Below are 21,690 nucleotides of genomic sequence, written 5' to 3' on the forward strand. Positions count from 1 at the left end.
AATCTACAATAAGTAACACAGCCACTCTGGCTGAACTAGCTGTAGATTCAACCTCAGATTTCAGTGTTCAACATCCTCTGATCAAAGGAGTCCATCAGCTCATGTTGCTGCCTCAGCCTCAAGTATTTCATCTGGGACCTTTTTACCAATCCAGAGAAGTATCTAGACACCATGTATTTTCCCAGAAGAACACATGAAGCTTTCTTACCAAATTATTATGGTCTGCCATGACGTGGTATTTCATCCCTGCCAATGACCGAAGTTGCTTCCCACAGTGGTGACAGGTATACATCTCCTGAAGGATTAAAGAGTCCCTCAGTGCCATAAGTAAACAAAAGCTAGTAAGAATGATCAACAGACAACCAGAGGGACACATAAGCCACACAATCTGCTCAAATCTGCACGTATGCAATCCCTCTAACCCCACATATGTGTCCACATGTATTTACTGTGAAATATAAGCTCCTTGAGGGCAGGGACTATTTTGTTTTTGTATCTCCAGTGCTTTACACTTGGCTTGGTCCATAGCAGATGCTTAATAAACACTTGCTGAGTTAATCTGAACTGCCTAATAGTATTTAGAGCTGGAGGCCTGGGGACATAAGTGCAACCATTTCACATACCCATTCTCACCTGTCTGCAGTTTCCCATGTGCTTCTTTAGACCCTCTACTGTCTTTCTCACTACTGCCCGACAAGTTGGACAAGAGACTCTGCCTTTATCCAGGATCTCCAAATACCACTGCTCCTCCACGCTGCCTGCAGAGGGAAGAAGAAAGGATTTCACACATCAATGAACAGTCCCCCAAAACACCATGTCCACATAACTAGAGAAAGGCATTCTCTGAGGATTATCTCACCGGTGAGGACACAACAAGGTGGCTATGTGTCCTCACAGGGTTGTGAACATCAGGAGGCATGTCCTCAACATCCTCAAGAAATGAACAGTCACTTCAGACATGTCTCTTTGGGGAGCCAACATTAGAGTGAAATGAGTGCTAAGGGGAAAAGATTTGCTCCAAAAGAAACAACAAACCTATCAAAGACTCTAAGAACAGAGTAATTTCAATGCTTCAAAGCCTCATTTTTCTCACCAGTGTGATTGCCCTTTCCACTGATTCATCTATACTTTCATGAGCTGGTAGAGCAGAAAACGTTAATTATCTGGGGGCCAACCTTTTGGTGATACCATTTTCCAAACTTAGCTCAGCTAATCTTCTGATAATTATCTATCATTGGGCCCATACTCAAAGCTCTTCCAGTTTGGTAGACTCTGCCAGAGCTTGCACTTCTCTGCCACAGCCTCTGAGAATACTGGACGAACTCCACACCAAGATCAGACACTGAAGGTCTTTAGTGGAGGAATGGCAATTCAACTACCACAGAAGTGAGTAACTTCCAATATTCTTAGCCTCACTACAAGTATACTGGGAAGGAAGAGACTGAGACATATGTAATGTATAACTGTTCCCCAGACCGTTGGTCCTGCTTCCAACCTAACTCCATAGCTACTGTCCACAGATACAATCCCTTCAGAGATGGACCCTGGCAACTACTTCTGCAGGTACTACAACCCTTGCTTTCTTTGTAGCTATGGCTGCTAAAGACCTGGAAAAGAAAGTTCTTGCCAACAAATTTCTTGGTATTATTTAATAGTTAAAAATAGAAAACAAGTAACATTTTTCAGTGAAAATGAATTAAAGAATATGCATTACCAACCTCAATTGTGGCTATGACCTAAGGATCATAGGATTATTCCATCTGTATACCCAGCAGTAAGCACAATGCTTCACACATAGTAAATGCTTAATAAATGCTCATTCATTCATTCATTCATTCACTCATTTATTCAGACTATCAAAAACTTCCAGTGACACAGATACCTGCTGGATAACTTGGTGGATCCTTCCGGATATAACGGCTCTGGGTTCTGGGGCTATGATGAGTTCTAGGCCGCTGTTTCTTTCCTATTGCAAGAAACAGTTGAAACCCAAAACATCAGTTTTGCTGGCCTCTAACACCAAGAACCTTTTATCACTCTAGAAAGCTAACTCTCTTTCAAATCATGGAAGAACCCAGAGATATAGTAAGGCAGTCCAAAGGTTTTTTCAGTTTCTTAGAATGGAAGAGATTCCAAGAACTAGAAGGTTAGACAAGGACAAAGATTTTAGAACTAGTACCAAGGCCTACTTCTTTTTACCTCTGGAGGACTCAAACCTAGCCAACCCTGTGAAGGAAAGTAAACGCCATTTCTTTTACCAGAAAGCTTTTGCTTCTTCTGAGGAAATTCTTCATAATCTTCATCTTCTTCCCCACTAGTCTTCCTCTTCCCTTTGCCTGGCACTCCACCTGTAACTAAGGAAAGAACAGATGGCATCTCAGCTTGAAGCTGAATACCTACATCTGCTATCAAGACATCCACTATGTTTTCATGTAGTCAACACAAAATCCAAGGGAAAGGTCCTCAAAAACCAGAAACGTCACAAGGATATTTATGTAAGTTTCTAGGTAAATGTATATGTATAGCTCTTATATGAAGATCCACTGTGCCCCTATCTTCCCTTCATTCACATCTGAGAGAACAGGAGTTAAAGAATGCTACACAGGTATAGCTATAAGCCAACATGTAAAGAATAGCTTGGGGGCAGCTAGGTAGTGTTGTGGAAAGAGCACCGGCCCTGGAGTCAGGAGGACCTGAGTTCAAATCCGGCCTCAGACACTTGACACTTACTAGCTGTGTGACTCTGGGCAAGTCACTTAATCCTGATTGCCTCACCAAAAAGCAAAAAAAAAAAAAAAAGGCTTGTTAGACCGTAAGTCAGGAACTAACAGAGAGACAATACCAGTTAAATCTAATCATTGAAGCACCAAGGAGGATCAGGAATTGCTGGGTAGAAAGTTTTATTATCATCATGGTACCCTGAGGTGCTGGGTAGAAAGTTTTATTATCATCATGGTACCCTGAGGTCATAACCTGGTACCAGAAACTTTCTGAGACAGCCAAAATAAAAGTTTTGTAGGCAGGAAGAACAAAGTGTTATCAATCTAGGATGACATAAAGCCCTATGACTTTGTTATGCCTAAGAAATACATTTTGGCATTTTTTATTTTTATAGGAATTTGCATTTATTAACTAGAGAGCCAACACCCTATCCCAGGAGGCAGAAATGCTCCTATAAGGCATACAGGGTTCATACCTTCACCTTGGGGATGAGAAGCTGCTTTGATTCCTCTCATTTCCAACCAATAAGTCGGCTTTCGGATAGACGTACGACCACCATTCACCAACTTTTGGGAAGAGGCAGAGAATGCTTCACTTTGGGAGTCATGGCCAGGTGAAGTGCCCTGAAAGCTGCTATCCCCTATGGCACAATGGGTCCTGCTAGTAACACAATACAAAGAAAGGTACACGCCAAAAAGCAATGTTTCTAATTTTTTTGTTTTTAATTATAAAGAAGACAATGAACATGTTCCTAAAGCAAAGGGCTATGAAGTCTGAGCATCAAGGAAACATGTTTCAACGTCCACCAAATAAACCTTAAGACAAAATTAATGACAAATTTAATGATATACAATCACAGTCGGGATACAAGATAGCGGGAAGTGGAAAGCAAATGATGTCAATGGTTATAATTACTATTACTTATAAAGTTCAAACCAAGAATTTCTGGGATTAGGTGAAGGTCACTGAAAATGGGTAAAATAGGAAGCTACCTTAAGCTCCATCTAAGGATCTCGGATCCAGAATCCAAGAGGAGTAAGGAGAAAACTGAGGAGTAGCCACAAGTGACAGAGCAGAGAAGGTAATTTATAGCTCTTAGTCTACCCCAATTCTCCTTAGAACCTGAGTTTTAAGTTGTCAAGTTGCATTATCACACTCAGAAGCATGTGTGATCTCATATGGGCACCTTCCTCCTATCGTGCTGAATGTAATGCATCCATTTCTTCTCATCTTGCATGGGACTGTCTATGTCCACTCATAAATCTTCCTCAGTAGTCGAGATGGTGCTTAGAGCCCTTCTCTAGATCTCCTACACTGTTCAAATACCAATGGAACACACAGGCTGTCCATCAGTTAGTTACCTCTTTCTCTCCCTACATGACCAACCAACCTCCTTTTCTAGTCATGGATCTCTGATGATATTTTTTTTACATTGCTTCGCCTAAGTAATTCTTCATTGGTTTACATGCAGAAGTGTTCCCATTCCATCTTTTCTAACAGACTATCTGCTCTATCATCCTTACTCTCTCATTAATCTTCAATCTCTTCCAGTCCACTGGCTATTTCCCTATTGTGTATAGCATATGTGTACAGGCTGTTTGCCTATACACACAACCATGTCTCCTCCATTTTCCAAAAATTTATCTATCCATTCCTGCTAGCTACTGTACTATGTCATTTCCTTCTTAACCTTTATGCAGCTTTTGACACTGTCAACTTCTTCTCTCTATGTTTTCATGACACTGCTCTAACACTCTCCTGGTTCTCCTACCATTCTTTCTCGGTTTCCTTTACCGGTAGCCAGCTTCCCTGGCTTCTTTCAAAACCCAACTAAAGTCTTACCTTCTACAGGAAGCCTTTCTCAATCTCCTTACTGTTAGTACCTTCCCTCTGAGATAATCTCCAACTTAACCTGTATATATCCTGTTTTTATATAGCTGTTTGCATGTTGTCTCCTCCATTAGATTATGAGATCCTTGACAGAAGGATCTGTTTTTTGCTTTTCTTTGCATCCTCAATGCTTAGCATAGTGCCTGGCACAGAGTAGGTGCTTAATGAATGCTAGTTGACTGACACCTATCATGTGTTTCTCCATTACCCTTTGAGTGATCTGCAAATTTAGCTCCTCAGAGGCAGATATTCCATTGCTCACAGCATGTCACCACTGAAAAAACAGAGATGTTAAATATATGATCCTTTGTTTCCCAGAAGAGCTTAATGTCATTAAAAGCACTACATGATTTTCCACAGACAACCCAGCTTATTCTTCTGGTTAAACTTTGGGCCCAGCTCATGAATGATTCACATGCAGTGTGTATTCAAGATATATGTTTTATGGGTCATCTATCCAACTACATATGTCTGAATGAATGAATGAAAGTCTGAATGAATAACAAAACATACTTCATCCACTTGGCTTTTCCTGTGTGAGCAGTTAGGCTGAACTCTTCTGAGTGCTTATAGGTCTAATCCTAACTTAGGAGGTTCTTTAATGTTTCCAGGATTGATACAATCAGTACAATGTCATCAACTGTAACCACAGAAGCACTTAAAGGACATTGATATGGAATCTCTCTTCAATTTGAACTGTGCACTGGACATCTACATGATGGCAAATGTGTCTCATTTTATGCAATATCTGATACTAATAATCAGGGTCAAGAAAGTTATCTCCATTGTTAACCACTTTTAAGGAATCTTAACATCTGTATAAGAGACCTCTTTACAGAGAAGAGATATTAAGGGGCAATTTGCTGTAAAAAATCAAATGCTTTTTAACAGTCACCAAATATTAAGCACAGTTGGATCTTGCTCCTTTCCATCGGTTGTGTGACTGAAGATGTAGTTTGCTATAAATAATCTGCAAAAATCATCCTGTTTCCTTCTCATACTTCCATCAAGGATACCCTTGATGAGTTTGCAGATTATTCTCAACAAAGATTCTATAGAGATGAAAAAGTAGACATGTGAGCCAGTGATATTTTCTCAAGTCATTTTTTTGGGGGGGTAACTTTAAAAGTCCTTGATTTTTTCCAACCATTTCGTATACTCCTCTCTTTCACACATCTTGAGAATCCATTCGGCAAAGCCTTCAGAATTTTGTTACCTCCAACATGGATTTCCTCCGCAAAGACATGGCCTCATCCAGGTGCTTTTCCCCTCTTTGTTTGCTTTAGTTCCATTTTTATCCCCTCCTGAAGCCTATCAGGGAGTGTGATACTGGAATTTAAATGTGGCAGCTCCATCACTGACTTCAAAAGGAGTTTGTTACAGAAATCTTCACAGATCTTTTCCATTTTTCATCTGTCAACTTCCTCCTGGGGCCATCTTTAAATGCCTTTGGAATGTTGGCTCTCTTGCCAAATGTTCTGTAAACTTGTTTTTCTCTTCACTGCTTCTTCCTCTTTTATGAGGTGATGCTAGTCATAATCTTCTATCATTTTCCTCCAAAAAATTTTCAAACATTTCAAATTATGTTTTAATTGTTATTGTCCTTGGTTTTCATATCTCTCCACTTGGCAAGGGGACCGAATACTTCACGGCTGAGACAGTGAGTGGTAAGTTCTTTTGGTTTCCTTGTGTCGAATGATTTGTAACAGTTAAGCTTCCTTAGGAAAGAGTAAAGGTATGTGTCAATTTCTTTACTTTTATTCATTTCTCATTTTTTGGCACCAACAGTTTGTCAGGTTGAAGGTGCCTTTAATTGCATGCCATATTTTCTCTCTTAGTCTTTCTTCTAAAATGCTATTGATTCTGATATTTGTTTTAACAAGCTTATGGTCTGTCTCATTCACAGAGAGCAAATTCTTAAATGTCTTCCATTATCAGCAACTAGTCGTTTCCTGTCTGTTAAAATAGAAGCAATTTTACTTCTATGCTATTTGGAGTTTGTCATATTGAGCATTTTCTGACTCTCTTTTAAAAGTCTTCATGATATGCCAACGTGACACTTCTATATAGTCTACAAGTCTTTGGTTTCTCATCTCTTACTCCTCAACTCTGGTTTCCAATGTATTTTCCCCTATCCTTCCCATGCTCATTTTTTTCATTTATGTCTCCTATGTAAAACCTTTTTTTATTCCTCCATTTGCCTCCAGTCATTAGGACCAAGCTCCCTCTTCAAATTACTTTGTATTTACTTATTTGCATACTTCCCAGTGATCTCCCCAGTGAACTGTAAACTCTAGGAAAGGAAGTACTTCAATTTCATCTTTTTAATCTCCAGTACTTAGTGCTTAATAGTAGGGCTTTAATGCTTGTTGAATTAAAGTCACTGTATATTGAAGGATTATGTTGCCTAGAGGCAGCTAGATGGTGCTGTGGATATAGAACTGGGCCTGGAGTTCAAATTCAGCCTCGGGTACTTACTAGCTGTATGACCTTAAGCAGGTCACTTAACCTGTTTGCCTCAGTTTCCTTAACTGTAAAACAGGGATGATAATAATAGTACCTATTTCCCAAGGTGGCTGTGAGGATTAAATGAGATATCTGTAAAGCATTCAGCACAGGGCCTGACATATAATAGGTGCTACATAAATGCTAGCTATTATTATTATTATTATTAATTCGAAAGATCTTATTAAGTTCTTCATAGAACTGCTTTACCTCTTTATCCCCAACAAAACACTGCAGCACCACAGAAGTGTAATTATCTTTACAGTGGTTTTTTGCAAATACTTATTTTGAACACTACTAGACAAGAAGACTAAGTACCCTATGAAATGTTTCTTGTTCCTTCTGGACACTGATAAAAAAAAAATGCACCAACTCTATCCAAGGAGAACCTGTGACTCATTCTTCCATTCACTTGTAAATTTCTGTATCTTCTGATTTTATTATAGTGAGAATGTCAAGTGAATGTAATTCACTTCCACTAGTTGTCATGTCTACTTGGTCACTGAGGACCTCACATTTATAGTACCAAGAGTTACAATAATGTTCTTAAACAGTCTAAAATATGTGATTCTTAGCATCCTGTGCCCCCTTTTCTGCTCATCTACCACTATCACTGGAGAAGGGGAACAGGCCCTTAGGACTAAATGATATTTTACTATTTAATAGTTTGTTGCATGGGTTGCTATAATCAAAGAATTCATCACCAATCAGCTAATCCAATGGCTAGTCCCTGGAAAACAAATTGCCTATTACTCAAACTGTTCTTCAGGTCCTCCTGATGGGGTGCTTGGGTGCATGTGCCTGGACCCCAATTTCTCCCTAGCCTCAGAAACACTGTCTCTGGCAGTTTCTCCCCAGCCCAAGATCGCTGTGCCTAGCAATTACTCATGAGTGGGCCCCAGCAAGACCCTCATCTCTCTCCCTGGTGCAGTTACAAACAGCACCTGAAGGAATTATTAGTTTGAACTGGCTTTGCATTGGGTTATAAAGATATTCTTACCCACTGGACTATCTATACTACTGCCCTACCTCATTATCTACATCCTGGACTCCTCATTATCTGTATTCCAGACCTAAGACATATGTATACTCCGTACATCTATCTTGTCAAACAAAACACTGACTGGTGGCAGACTGGATAACTCTCAGTTACCTCTGACCTCTAGTTAACTTAGTGATGTAGCAGGCCTAAAACCACACCTCCATGTGGCCCCACCTTGTGGGCTTTTCCTAGTGAACTCAAAAATGCCTGAGTAGTAGATACAAAAAGTACATGTTCCTTTAAGAACTGACCACTCCTTAACCACTCCCTGATCCTGCCCTGAATCACCTAGTTAGCATATTTGACATGTTTTATTGTATTTTATCCTATATAAACTGTAACTATACCCCTCTAAAGTTGGTTCCTTAAAACCCTCTAAAGGGTTCCTTAAGAACCTTTGCCAGCTATAAAGCATAACAATAAACTTTTTGCCAGCCTGACTTAAAAATTGCTTGAGTCTGTGAATTCATTCCAGACGATGCCATACTTCGGTCTTTGAGGGGTATCAACCTCTCAGACCTCAACACTCCCAGGCTGGCAGAATATGCCAAAGTTTACACTCTACTATAGGCTCCTAGAACCCAAGGCCACCTCTATGCTATGATGAGGAAGTAAAATAGGAATTTGTGGACAACTCTCACAACAAAAAGAAAAGCACTACCATGTTCTAAACCAAACTAACTCTAGGAACCAAGTATCTATCCAGTCTTTGACCCCCAAAACTAAAGCCAGGAATGTACATGTAAGTCAAGGGCTATCTGACTATTCAGGTCCTGGATATCCTCAACAAGAAGGGAGATGCAACTATCTTGGTTCTTCAAGCTTACTGATCCAGTGGTCTTAAGGTCTCAGAAAAGCTTCCTATTTGACCTAGATCCACTCGACTTCCTTCTACCTGCTTAAATATGGCTACGAACCATAATTAATATTCCTCCTCTCCTCTGTGCTACTCCCCTCCACCTGCACAAAATTACAGGGTTTCTGACTTAGTAGATATGATTTAAGGGAAACCTCCAATTCAACATTCTCCTCCCCACACTGCCTGAAATTCTACCAAATAAGAGATTAACGTGGGGGTTCTTGTGTTTAACAATTTTTTTATTGTCAACTTAGTAACCATCATCAAAAAAAATCAAGTAAATATACAAAATAAGGAATAAAATCTTACATAATATCCTTAGTATTTAAGAAAGTAGAGCCAAATGAATTAAACAACAAACATTATAAAATGCTTTTGTTAATGTGTTTTCATTAGCAAAAATCCTTGGGAAGGTTAAGGGAGAAGCCATCAGTTATTTACCCGTTGATGTAATTAAGATTCACTGAGGGAAAACAACAGAAGCTACTAGATTCCAGTGGAGTGGGTAGATGAGAGAGTTTAGGAAAACAGAGGAGAGCAATAGGAGACCCGTAAAGGGGCAAGGAATCAGAGAGGCAGGAAAATACCAAAGACAAACTTTGCCCTTCGCAATTTTATCACGGGCTCCTTGCTCTTTCCTTTCTCCTGTCCCACAGACCAAGATGTCATTTCCCTCTTGCCAGTTTTCTGAAGCCCCTCTCTTTCCTTTTTGCCTGCCTACAGCTTAGCATGAACTATACCCAGAGTGGTAACATGACATGACATGATAGCTTCCCCCCCATTTACATTCTATCCAAATTTCTATTAATCCTTCAAAAACCAGCTCAAATACTACTGACATTGTGAAGTCTTTCCATCTTCCCTAAACTATCCCAGCTAGAAGTGAACTTATGGTACATTGTATTTCTCTTAAGAAAAAGATGCAATTACCACTCCTATTTAATTATAAGTTCTTTGGGAGTGGGTAACAAGCCTAATTTACCTTTTTATCTCCCTATCCCCATACCTAGTAGTTGCGACACACACAGTAGCGGGTTTAAGAGCTGGTCAAATGAAGAACTAAAGCCTTCCCCAGAAACCAGATCAACCACAGAGTAATTATGTTGCAAGCAAAAGAATACTGACAATCAGGAGATCTGTGTTACAGACCCAGCTCTACCACCCTTTAATTTGGGACAAGTTATTTAATGCCCCTGAATATCAATTTCCTCCTAAGTACCTAAATGTGCTAGGCTAAAAGGTCACTCAGGCCCCTTTCAATTCCTATGATTTTACACTAACAACAACAATGACATTTGGGGCAGCTAGGTGGCACAATGGCTAGAGTGCTGCGCCTGGAGTCAGAAGACTCAACTTTCTGAATTCAAACTTACTACCTGTGTGACCGTGGGTAGGTCATTTAACCCTGTTTGCCTCAGTTTCCTCATACGTAAAATGAGCTGGAGAAGGAAGTGGCAAATCACTCTAATATCTTTGCCAAGAAAACCCCAAATGGGGTCACAAAGAGTCGGACATGACTGAAAAATGACTAGACAGCAACAAACAATAACATTTATACCTATACCTAGCCTGTGAGGTAGTGTAATTGTTATAGTCCCCTATCACATAAGGAAACTGCAGGCCAAAGAAGTTAAATAATCTGACTATCAGGAGCAGTTAGGTGGCACAGTGGGTAGAGTATTGGCCTTGGAGTCAGGACCTGAGTTCAAATCCGGTTTAGACACTTGACACTAGCTGTGTGACCCTGGGCAAGTCACTTAACCCCAACTGCCTCACCAAAAAGCAAAATAATAATAATAATAATAATAATAATTTGACTGTCCATGGGAGCTGGATGGAAAGCAAGTTGGCCTTCCTAAAAGGCCAACTCCAACAGGTTTTCTACTACACCACAGTGGCTTGCACTCACCAATTCAAATACCCTCTGTCAGTCTTTCCCTCCTCATCTTAAGCTAAATTCATACCTTTCTATTCATACCTCCTATTCAAAGCCACCTTCTAGGAATTCCCCTCTGTTCTCTGTACACAATTCAAGGAAGGCAACCATGTAGTCTAATGGATAGTGTTGGTCTAGGGAGTCAGAAAGCCCCCAGGGTTCATTCAAATTCTACCTCAGGAAGTCACTTAGCCTCCCACTGCCCCAGTTTCCTTATCTCTAAAATGGGGATGGTAGCTATAGCCCTCATCTCATAGGGATGTGGAGACTATAAAGAAGATAAAATAACATATGTATAGATTTTAGCAATAACTAACTTGTTATTATGCTAAGAAAGTGATTAAAATATCCACATAGTTTTAACCCAAATATCCCACTGTTAGGCATATACTCCAAGGAGATAAAAGACTGGGGGTGAGAGATAGGTGGCGCAGTGGACAGAGTACTGGCCCTGGAGTCAGGAAGACCTGAGTTCATATCCAGCCTCAGGCACTTGATACCTACTAGTTGTGTGACCCTGGGCAAATCACTTAACCCCAAATGCCTTGTTTAAAAAAAAAAGATTAGGGGTTAGGGAGAAGGCCTTCTATATGCACCAAGATATTTATAGCAGCAATTTCTGTGGTGGAAAGAACCGGAAACAATGTAGATGTCCATTGATTGGGGAACAGCAAAACAAATTGTTGTATAGGAATGAAATGGAATGTTACTGCACTGTTAAGAAACCATAAATACATAAAAAATACAAAGCATGAGAATATATATATGAACTGATGCAAAATGAAGTTGAATCAGGAAAAATATACACAACAACAAAAAAAATCAAAAGTTAAATATTGACCATTCCTGTCTTTCGAGGATAACTTGGTACAACAATGCTCCTTGATTCTGGGGTGGGAGGGAAATAATTTTTAAAAAATTACGACCCAAAGAAGAGATATGAGAATTCATTTGCCCTTCTTTACAGAAGTAGGAGACTCTGGATGTAGAAAACGATATATACTATTGGCCTTGGTTGACAGGTCAGTTAGTTTTGCAGAAGTGCTTTTTTTCTTCTTTTTTTTTTTAATAAGGGATGACTCTCAGGGAGAGATATATTTGGAAACAAAGGTGATTAAAGAATATTTATCATTTTTAATAATAAAAAACATAGCATAAATTCAACAAAAAACTTTAAAGCACTAAATATATGTCAGTTATTATTGAAATTAAAAGCTCTTTCTTCCCAATGATGCCTTACATTTTCCCTCAAGACTCCACTATCTCCATGAAGTTCTATTCTCCACAAAGCTTTGGTCTGCATGTTTTTAAACCTATGTTTTTTGGAGATGACCAACTAAGAAAATTGAATCCAATCACCTGTTCCCAATTCTCTTTCATTTACAGTATATTAACTTTATGAGCTTTGGGCTTCTCTGCTTGGGTCAACAGACCCCCAGGCTCAACCACTGAAGACTCTGGGTCTCTAAAAACTGGAGAGGTCAATCTATCTGTATCACCTTCTAAGTAAGAAACAGAGATGAAAGCAGAATTGCTTAAAAAAAAAAGTACCAAAAGCAGAATATAAGGCTAAGAGACAAGAAAAGAAGGAACTGAAAAGATAGGAAGTAAACCTATGAATGGGTATACCCAAGCTCTCTCCTGCATCATCTCCTTTTCTCTCTACACAATTAATTCTTAACCTTTATGGACCACCTTTAACAGTATGATGAAGCTAACGTATTCCTTCTCAGAATGTTTTAAAATGTATAAAACACATAGGATTACAAAAGGAGTCAATTATATTGCTATAAATATGTAATTATTTTTTTCCCTTCCAACCTCAGACACCTCTGAAATTCATCTACAAGATACTCTGTATGTCTATGGATCTCAGGTTAAGAACTCCTGTTCTATACCTCTCTCTAGGATCTCATCGGCTCCCTTGGTTTCAACTAACAATTCTGGGCAGTTGGTTCCATAATTTATGTCATCTAGACCTGATCTGTCTCTTAAACTATAGGCCCACATCTCTAACTGCCTGCTAAATATTATCTCCATTAAGATGTTCCATAGACATTTCAAATTCAACAAGTTTAAAATGGAACTCATCTTTTCTTTTAAACCTATTAAATCTCCTAACATTCCTATTATTGTTGATTATCACAATTTGGTGGCACAATTTAAGAAAAAAAGAAACTGAAAGACAATGTATAGAAAGACGAGAGATGGGCCTAAGACAATCCTGAGATACACCTATACACAGGGGGATGGTCATTGACAATGATCTAGAAAAATGGAGATACATTCAGACATATATAAAGAATGGTACCACCATTTTTCTAATAACCCAGGTTCATAATCTAGGAATCATTATTGATTGTTCACTTTCCCTCCACAGTAGTAAGTCTTAATGATTCAACCCTTTCAATACCTTTTACATCAGTATCTTTCTCTCTACTCATACCATAACTAGGCCCTCATCACCTGTACCTAGACCAGGGGTGGGCAACTTGGGGCCTTGAGGCCACATGTGCCCTCTAGGTCCTCAAGTGCAGCCCTTTGACTAAATCCAAACTTCACAGAACAAATCCCCTCAATAAAAGGATTCGTTCTATAAAACTTGGACTCAATCAAAAGGCCACACCCAAGGACCTAAAAGGCCACACATGTGGTAGCCTTGAGCGGCTGCAGATTCCCCATCCCTGGCCTAGACATAGTTAGGGAGACTTGGTCTCCCCGCTTTAAGTCTCTAAATTCTCCAATACATCCTATACATAGCAAATAAATGGCTATTATTAAAGCACCGTATCTGACCATGTCACTCCCTTATTCAAAAAGCGTTAATAGCTCCTAATCCCACATGCCTGGAGTGCTCTCCTTCTTCGAACTCTTAGTTTCCTTCAAGGCTAAGCTCAAGTGCTAATTCCTTCAAGAGGCCTTTCCCGATTTACCCAGTTGTTAGCACCACAACACCACAAATCACATGTGTCTCCTGTATACTTATCTCTAAATATAATGTGCTCCCCTGGTAGAATGGAAATTCCTTGAGAGTAGGGTGAGCTCACTTTCTTACCTGTGTCCTCAGCACCTAGAATAGGACCTGGCACATAGCAGGAACTTAATGCTTGCAGATCCAGGATGAAACAAGATTACTTAGAACTAAGGAAACAGATCTAGAAAGAAATTCTAAAATCATGAATTGTTCTGGCTTTTTTTCAGCTCTAAGCCTTCTTGAGCCCTTTGCATGCATCAGTGTTCACCATTCTCTTTATGATGCTCAGCTCTCCCTGGATTTTAAAGAAGCATCTCCATTTTTCCTGATTACCATCTATGACCAGTCCCTTACGTATAGGTATACCTCAGGAATTGTCTTAGGCCCTTCTCTCTTCTTTCTATACATTCTCTTTCAGTTTTTTCCCTTAAACGATTGATTAAAAACCCAATGTTGAACATTAATACAAAAGTACAAATAATTGAACTTGCTTAGTAACTATTTACATACAGATTAATCAGTTTCAATGTATAATACCATTCCAAGTTCCCATTAGAATTTTTTATCTGTTTGTTCTTGGTCATTTTTTTTTCAATTTGCTTTTCCTGGTATGTACACTCCATCCTTCTAGTTCTGCTTTTTCCACTTTGCATTATTTCATAGAAATCATTCCAGATTTCTTTTTATTCTTCATAATGTCTTACTTGCATTAATGTATCATAACTATTTAACCATTCTTCTATTAGGTATGTTAGTTGCTTCCAGTTTTTTTGTAAATATATACAAAGCTACTTGAATGGGACACTTTTTTTTTTTTTGGTAAGGCAATTGGGGTTAAATGACTTGCCCAAGGTCACACAGCTAGTAAGTGTCAAGTGTTTGGTCTGAGACTGGATTTGAACTCAGGTCCTCCTGACTTCAGGGCCGGTGCTCTATCCACTATGCCACCTAGCTGCCCACTTTTTTGTTTTTTAAAACACTTTAGAGTGTAGCTCAATAGTGGATTTACCGGGTCAAAGGGCATGATTATTTTTGTAACTTTTACTACATACTGTCAGATTGTTCTCCAAAAAATATTCTACAATTTTGCAATTTCACCAGCAAAAAACTACCTGTTTTCCACAACTCCATCAGGGCTGAGTTTTGTCGCTTTTAATTACTTTTGCCAATTTGTTATTATAATTCTGTATTTCCTACAGAGTTTTGCAGAGTTAAGCAACATCTCCTACTAGACATCTCTGTCTATATATCCCATAGATATTTCAAATTCAATGTGCCCTAAAGGTAATTCTTATCTTTCCACTCAAATCCCTCTTCCTAAATCCCTATTTCTGTGGCAAACCCTACTATCCTTCTAGTCCTCCAGTTCTAAACCTCATGGTCATTCTCTACTCTTCCTTTCACCCTACCTCTCATATTCAATCAGTTACCAAATCTTGTCAATTCTGATTGCACATTTCTCACTATTGTTCCCTACCTCCCTAGTTCAGTCCTTTATTACCTCTTGCCTGCACTAAAAGCCTAACTGGTCTCCTTGCATCTAGCCCCACTTCAAACCATCCTGAATAAACAGTCCTGAAGCTAGGTCTGACCATGCCATTCCCCAACTAAAGAAGCTTTGGTGGATCCCTATTTTCTCTAGGATAAAATATAAACGCTTGGGCATTTAAAACCCTTTACAATCTAGCTCCAGCCTATCTTTCTAGACTGATTTCAAGTTACTCCCTCTCACACACACTCTATGTTCCAGCCAATTTGCTGTTTCCCAAATTCAACATTCCATCTCCTAACTTGGGACCTTTGCACAAGCTACTCCTCATGCTTGGAATGCTCTCTATCTTATCTACCAACTCAGGCAACATTTCCTACATGAGACTTAGTTCTGCCCTCTGGTGCCAGGCAGAACAAGACTAATTCCTCTTCTACATAACAGCCCTTGACACACTTGAAGTCAGCTATTATGTGCCCTCACCCCTGCCAAGTCTTTTCCTTCAACTAATTACCATACAGCATGATCTTAAAGGTCATCCCTATCTTGGTTACTCTTCTTTGGACAGTCTCCAACTTATCTCTGAACATGATGTTTCCTCCAGATGAATGTAATCTCATTGAGGGAAAGGGATATTCAATATTATCAGTGCTTTGCACACAGCAAGTACTTAATAAAAAGTTGGACTCCTGACTTCTGATGTCCTTTCCAACTTTAAAATTTTGTGAAATTAGAAACTATAAATTACTTAAAGGAGAATACTATGCCTGAAATAGCAGGCAAAGTTCAAAACAACTTTAAGAAAACTGCTAGAAAAGAAATGCCCAGTAAGAACTTTCTTTTCACCTTAAATTTCAAAGTCCTACATGATTTTTCTTGGGCAAATTAGTCCACAGCTCTTTCTGATTAACACATGAACTGAACTTTCTTCTACCTTCAACTCAATAGTGAAACAAAAAGCCCAACAGTTAATTCAATCCTGGCGGTGGGTATAGTAATAAAACAAGAAAATTTTCATCTAACTTGACCCTTCTAAGATAATTTCAGGAGGACCCTCCAAAGCCAAATGATGTTAAGAACTCTTTAGTGAAACATCTTTTGGCAGAATAGCTACCAAAAGAAAAAAAACAAAGAAGAAACTAAAAAGTCTTTGACTTTTGCTTTTGATAGTAGGTTTATCTATAGCAATTCTCAAGGCAAATTTCTTCTCTGCCTTCATATTCTATGAAGCACACATGCAACTATATTTAAATATAATTAATCCCAAACTTCCTTCCCCAAGTAACACAGAAACCTAACTGAACAAAAGCAAAATAGCTACTTTAAATGCAGCAGCCATTTAATGAGTTTATAGTCATAACTGTTGACTGCTTTTCACTCTCTGCCTCTGACCTCAAACAGAAAATATCTACCTCTCCAACTCCTTTCTGGTCTCCTAATGTGATAAAGTTTTAATGCTTCATCTTCAATCCCTCTCTCTCAGTTCAAATATCAAGGTCTCATGAAAAAACTATTGTATGTGACTGTCCATGTCATTCCTTCAAAACAAAAATTTCTGAAGGGCAAAGACTATCTCTTGAAGGAAGTTTATAAACCTCAGCACCTTCCAGGGATAAACTTAATAATTAACCAGTCCTACAGAGACATATTTCTAAAACTGAAAAGAATATCAGTTCAAATTATTTTCATCAGTGTCAGTGACAAAGTATCTGACGGCAAGTAGCACCAAAAGCCTTAAGAAATACAGTACAAATATGATGTGGGTCATATTTTCAACTTTTATTGTAATCCACTCTTTTCTGCAGGCTAATTTGTTTTCTCGTCCTGAGCTTGATAACCTGCTTTATCACACAATTACACCAATTCCAGGAAACCTCACTTACTTCTTGGCTTCCACACTCCTCTTGTTCTTCTGCTGCCTGAAGTGTGTGGGTCCGGGGGCCTAGCAAATCACAAACATGGAAGTTACTACTATACGGAGAGGCAGCGCTGTGAAGGGGATAGAACGACAACCTCACAAGAGTAAGCCCTAACTTGATGTATGTCCCTCCTCTGCCACAGCCAGGCTCGGTGATCCTGAGGAAGGAAGTCACTTAACCTTTCAGTGCCCCAGACAACTCTAAGACTAAGTCGCGGAACAGCGCTCCGGTGGCATTACTTGAAGGAGTTTTTCTCACCAAGAGGTCCCTACACCAATAAACTCATATGTAACTTACTACCTAGCGACCTTGGAACAGAATCTGCCCCCACGAAGAGAAAACCCTCTGCTCACAAAGGCAGCCACGCTTTCCGAGGAATACCTCCACTTCAGCACACAAGGCTGGCTGGGATCGCGTCCCTCCAACCTAGGAGGGAGCAGAGCGTCCCCCCCGGCCCCGGCCCCACGCTGGCCTGAGGCCCGGCTAACTGAGCCAGCCCCACCGTTTCTACGCCCGCCTCGGAACTACAGTGCGGGGGCGAGAAGGAAGGCCGCCCTCCGGGCTTGGTCGCGGGGCCGGGGCAGTTGGAGGAGGAGGAAGGGAGGGTGGGGGGCGGCGTCACCCACGAAGAGGCTCCGGCCCAGGGACCAAGAACCTGCAGCGGCCGAAGCGCGCTATCTCCCCCCACCCCACTCCTCCTCCGGCCCTGACGGCCTGAGAAGCAGACGGGGAACCAGAATGTGAGTGGGAACGGCCCCAGGATCGCAGTGAAAAATCAGGGGTTCAAGGCTCCGGAAAAGGGGCCCCCCAAACCAGTCTACTCACAGAAGCTACCACAGAGCGTCCGGAAGGCATCGCCCCCTCCAGCCTTTACTTCAGAAACGTCATCACGGCGCGACTCAAAGGTGCTGGAGAGGAAAGGAGGATAACGTCACGTCCGCTCCCCGCGCGCGCCGGAAGTCAGGTGTCACGTGGTGACGTTCCGCTTTTCTTTCTGTGCCATTCATAAGGCTTTTAACCTGTTTTGTAGATATTAGAATGTAGCAGAAGGAAGAGTCTTTAATCGCCTCCCCCGCCCCCCCTTTTTTTTCAGATTGGGAAACTGAGGATTAGAGTGAGGAATTGATTCTGGAGTGAGATTCTGGATTCTGGAGAAATATAGACAAGATTTGAATCTAAGTCTGCATTTGAGCTCAGGACCGAGGCTGGTGGCTGGTACTTGCTAGTTGTTGCTCAGTCGTGACCAACTCTTCGTGACCCCATTGGGGATTTTCTTAGCAAAAAAAGTGGTTTGCCATTTCCTTCTCCAGCTCATTTTACAGATGAGGAAACTGAGGCAAACAGGGTTAAGTGACTTGCCCACCATCACACAGGTAGTGTCTGAGGCTAAATCTATCCATTGCGCCCCCTCACTGCCCTCGTGCTTGCTAGATAGTCAAACAGGTTAACACATTCTGTATTTACTTCTTTTATTGGAGAAAAGTTACAGACCCCTCGCAGATAATTTCCTTAGACACACGCTTAGGGATCATGTAAGTAGGGTGATAGAGTGCAGTGAAGGGAAAGCTAGTAGATTAGCATGGAGAAGAACAAAATGATTGAGTACTTGGGAGTAGATTTTTCTTCTGCAGCTCTCCTGGATCTTCTTTGCCTCAGGGCTGGGAACTGAGCTTGCCTTTCAAAGCCTGTCATTCTGAGATACCTTATCTGTCCTATCACGCTGAGCATCTTGCTGTTGAATCTTCTGTTTTAACACTGGTCCTCCTAGAATGACTTTATGCCTCTGGCTAGTTTGTTCAGTTTTGTTGTTTTTTTTTACAGATCCATCACAGCTCTCCCTCTGGCCTGGAGATTTGTACAGGTGTGATGGCATAGAATGGGAAATCTTGTTGCTGTGTGGAACTGGAACTAGGGATGTGGAGCTGTGGGATGGTCTAGATTTGGGTGTGGATTCAAGAAATGATCTAGATGAGTTAATCGTGTTACTCTTTGGAGCCCTATTTAGTGGTCTGAATGCTTCTGTTTCCTTGCCATCTCTCTCTGGCTTCCTTTCCATTTTAGTGGCTAGACGAGTTGTATTTAGAGGCTTGACCCCCTGCTTCCCCTCATTTTTGGAACCATGTTGTACATGAGATTGTTCAAGGAAAACTGAACCTTGTTGCCTGGATGGCCTTGCCCTAGAAGCATGTATCTGTTGGAATGAAGGCTTTGGTGGATAAGCCATACCAAGTGCTCTCTTTATACTGAGGCAGAGCCATTGCATGAGTCCTGTGGACTTCTCAGAAGGAGTGCTTGGAGGAGCTATTTTCTGGGCCTCCATAGTCCTTCCCTCTGGATGTATCTTTCTATCCTTGGGAGTACTCTGTCTCGGCACTCTTTCAATTTTCTGAGTTGTAGTTCTGATTTCCTTGGGGGTCTTCACTTGTTCTGAGTCAGGGATCCGTTTAGCTTCACTGCTAGCCCAGCCATCTTCGATATCAGTGTCCAGTAAAGAATGTATTGTAAAGTCATATTGCTCAGGCTCTCCACTTTCTGTTTTTGCAACCTCTACTCGCCTGCCAGGTAAATTTCTTTTGATATGAACTTGAATAGGTTCAGGGTTTTCAGAACGCTCAGGATTCTGGAAAGGCTCAGGTCCTAAATCTTTATTAGGGCAGGGGTTTAGAGTAAGATTTTTCTTCATGACATGACAGGTACAGACCTCATCCTTTCTCTTCTCTGATGGGTCAGACTGTGATGATGCACATTTCATTGACACCAAAGACCCTACTTCTCTTTGCTGCTTTGGAGTTTGGGTTTGGTTTCGGGTTCTTAACCTAAAGCCAAGATGAACCCGAAACTCCCCGTGTCCCTCAGAGTTACGAAAAAGGTGGAGCTGTGGATAGATAACAAGCCAAGGCCCAACAGAGTCATGGAACTTGTGGGGGCAACTGGGGCCTGAACATCTGCCACACTGCAGACAGATAGGGTACTGTAGAACCATACCTGTAGTTTGGGATGGAGTGAAATGGGGAGACAGTTGATTCTTTAGGAGCTGTTGTGTTATTTTCAGCTGCAGGTCCTGTAGTTGCTGGGTCTGTTCATGGGAAGAAGTTACTGTCAGAGGCTGAGATTCAAAAGTTCTTATCTGTGAGCTGGTATCTGGTTTTTCATTCTGCTCCACTGAAACAGGTTTCTGCTCAGTACTAGATATCTTGTGGGAGGAAGGCAGCTGTGCACTTGTATTCTGAGGTAGCTCACTTAACTCTGAGGGGACTTGTTCCCTTTCCTTCCTTTCCTCCATAGGTTCACGGCTTCCTTGGGCTTCTTTTGTGGTCAAGTTAGAATAGTCCTGAGATGTACTGGGCCTAGAATCCTCTAGCTGTTCATTGAAGGGTAAATTCTTCCAACAGAGTTCGCATAGGATACCCATAATCTTCCCTTGATAGCTCTGGGAAACTGTCGTTTGTCTTGGTAGGACAACATGCCCATTTGGGGCATCTGGATAGGGAATTGGAAGTGGTCTTTGGACATGAGCCTCCTGGATATGATGTGCTTGCCGCATCTTAGCCCCCAGGTTCTTCCTTAGCATGGCAGTATTAGAGGATGATTTTCTCTTTGCCACTCTTCCTTTTGAAATTTGCTGCTCCTGGGCCTTCACTTGCCTCTTTGAAACAGGCTGTTTTAGGACTCTTGGGGTCCTTAATCCTTTTTGGCAGAAACTATTCCCTGATTTCCGAAGTGGGAGTAAAGGAGCATGGAATAGGCACTGAAGGCTCAGCTTCCATTGCTGTAAGGAATGTGAGGGCTGCACAGAAAGAGGCCTGGGAAGAGTTGAAGGTTGTGCCGTCTTGGAAAATTTGCTACACATTCTTAAAATAAAGGGCTTTAGAATCACTATGTTCTCATGCAAGTCTCCTAACATTGATCTCAGAATTTCCTGTGTGTTAGAGCCATGAAGGCCTTGTTTCAGCTTAGCGGCAATCCTACTAGAATCTAAAATGTATAGAGGTGTGGAGCCCTGGGTAACATGGAAAGACTCCCCAGTTGGTGACTGCAACTCTGGAGGTGGTTGCTTAGGATCTATGACTTGAAACTTTGGCCTTGAGGTCAATTCCACAGACTCTACAACTTCAGTTTGTGGCCTGGGGGTCAGCTCTAAAGAATCTATGACTTGAACATGTGGGTTTAGGGTCAGACCCTTAGAATCTTTGAATTTATTCTGTGACCCCTGGGCCAGCCCCTTGGAATCTTTGACTTTGACCTGTGATCCCTGAGCCAGCCCCTTGGAATCTGTGAGTTTGACCTGTGACTCTGGAATCAGCCCCTTGGAATCTGTGAGTATGACATGTGACCCAGGGTTCACCCCCTTGGAA

At 40.9% G+C, this 21,690-nt stretch overlaps 2 protein-coding genes across 11 annotated transcripts in view; both read right to left on the reverse strand.

The window, feature by feature from the left end:
- ZNF512 (zinc finger protein 512) overlaps nucleotides 1-18,249 on the reverse strand; it is a 29,190-nt gene extending 10,941 nt beyond the window's left edge. The window contains exons 1-7 of one of the 10 annotated variants that reach the window (XM_027850311.1): nucleotides 18,161-18,249; nucleotides 17,300-17,358; nucleotides 3,197-3,378; nucleotides 2,259-2,354; nucleotides 1,883-1,966; nucleotides 634-758; nucleotides 209-295 (exon numbers count right to left, since the gene is read on the reverse strand). In XM_027850311.1, the coding sequence (XP_027706112.1) occupies nucleotides 209-295; nucleotides 634-758; nucleotides 1,883-1,966; nucleotides 2,259-2,354; nucleotides 3,197-3,378; nucleotides 17,300-17,358; nucleotides 18,161-18,190 (663 nt within the window). In that variant the 5' untranslated portion in view covers nucleotides 18,191-18,249. The other 9 variants (XM_027850310.1, XM_027850320.1, XM_027850315.1 and 6 more) reach the window with 9 other exon arrangements.
- The window catches only part of CUNH2orf16 (chromosome unknown C2orf16 homolog), a 12,474-nt gene continuing 8,989 nt past the window's right edge, over nucleotides 18,206-21,690 (reverse strand). The window contains exons 14-16 of the mRNA XM_027850367.1: nucleotides 21,278-21,578; nucleotides 19,322-21,232; nucleotides 18,206-18,243 (exon numbers count right to left, since the gene is read on the reverse strand). Coding sequence (XP_027706168.1) covers nucleotides 18,206-18,243; nucleotides 19,322-21,232; nucleotides 21,278-21,578 — 2,250 coding nt within the window. The remainder of the gene's footprint in view (nucleotides 18,244-19,321; nucleotides 21,233-21,277; nucleotides 21,579-21,690) is intronic.

This window comes from Vombatus ursinus, unplaced genomic scaffold (genome assembly GCF_900497805.2).
Source record: "Vombatus ursinus unplaced genomic scaffold, bare-nosed wombat genome assembly UNPS02009062.1, whole genome shotgun sequence".
Lineage (NCBI taxonomy): Eukaryota > Metazoa > Chordata > Mammalia > Diprotodontia > Vombatidae > Vombatus > Vombatus ursinus.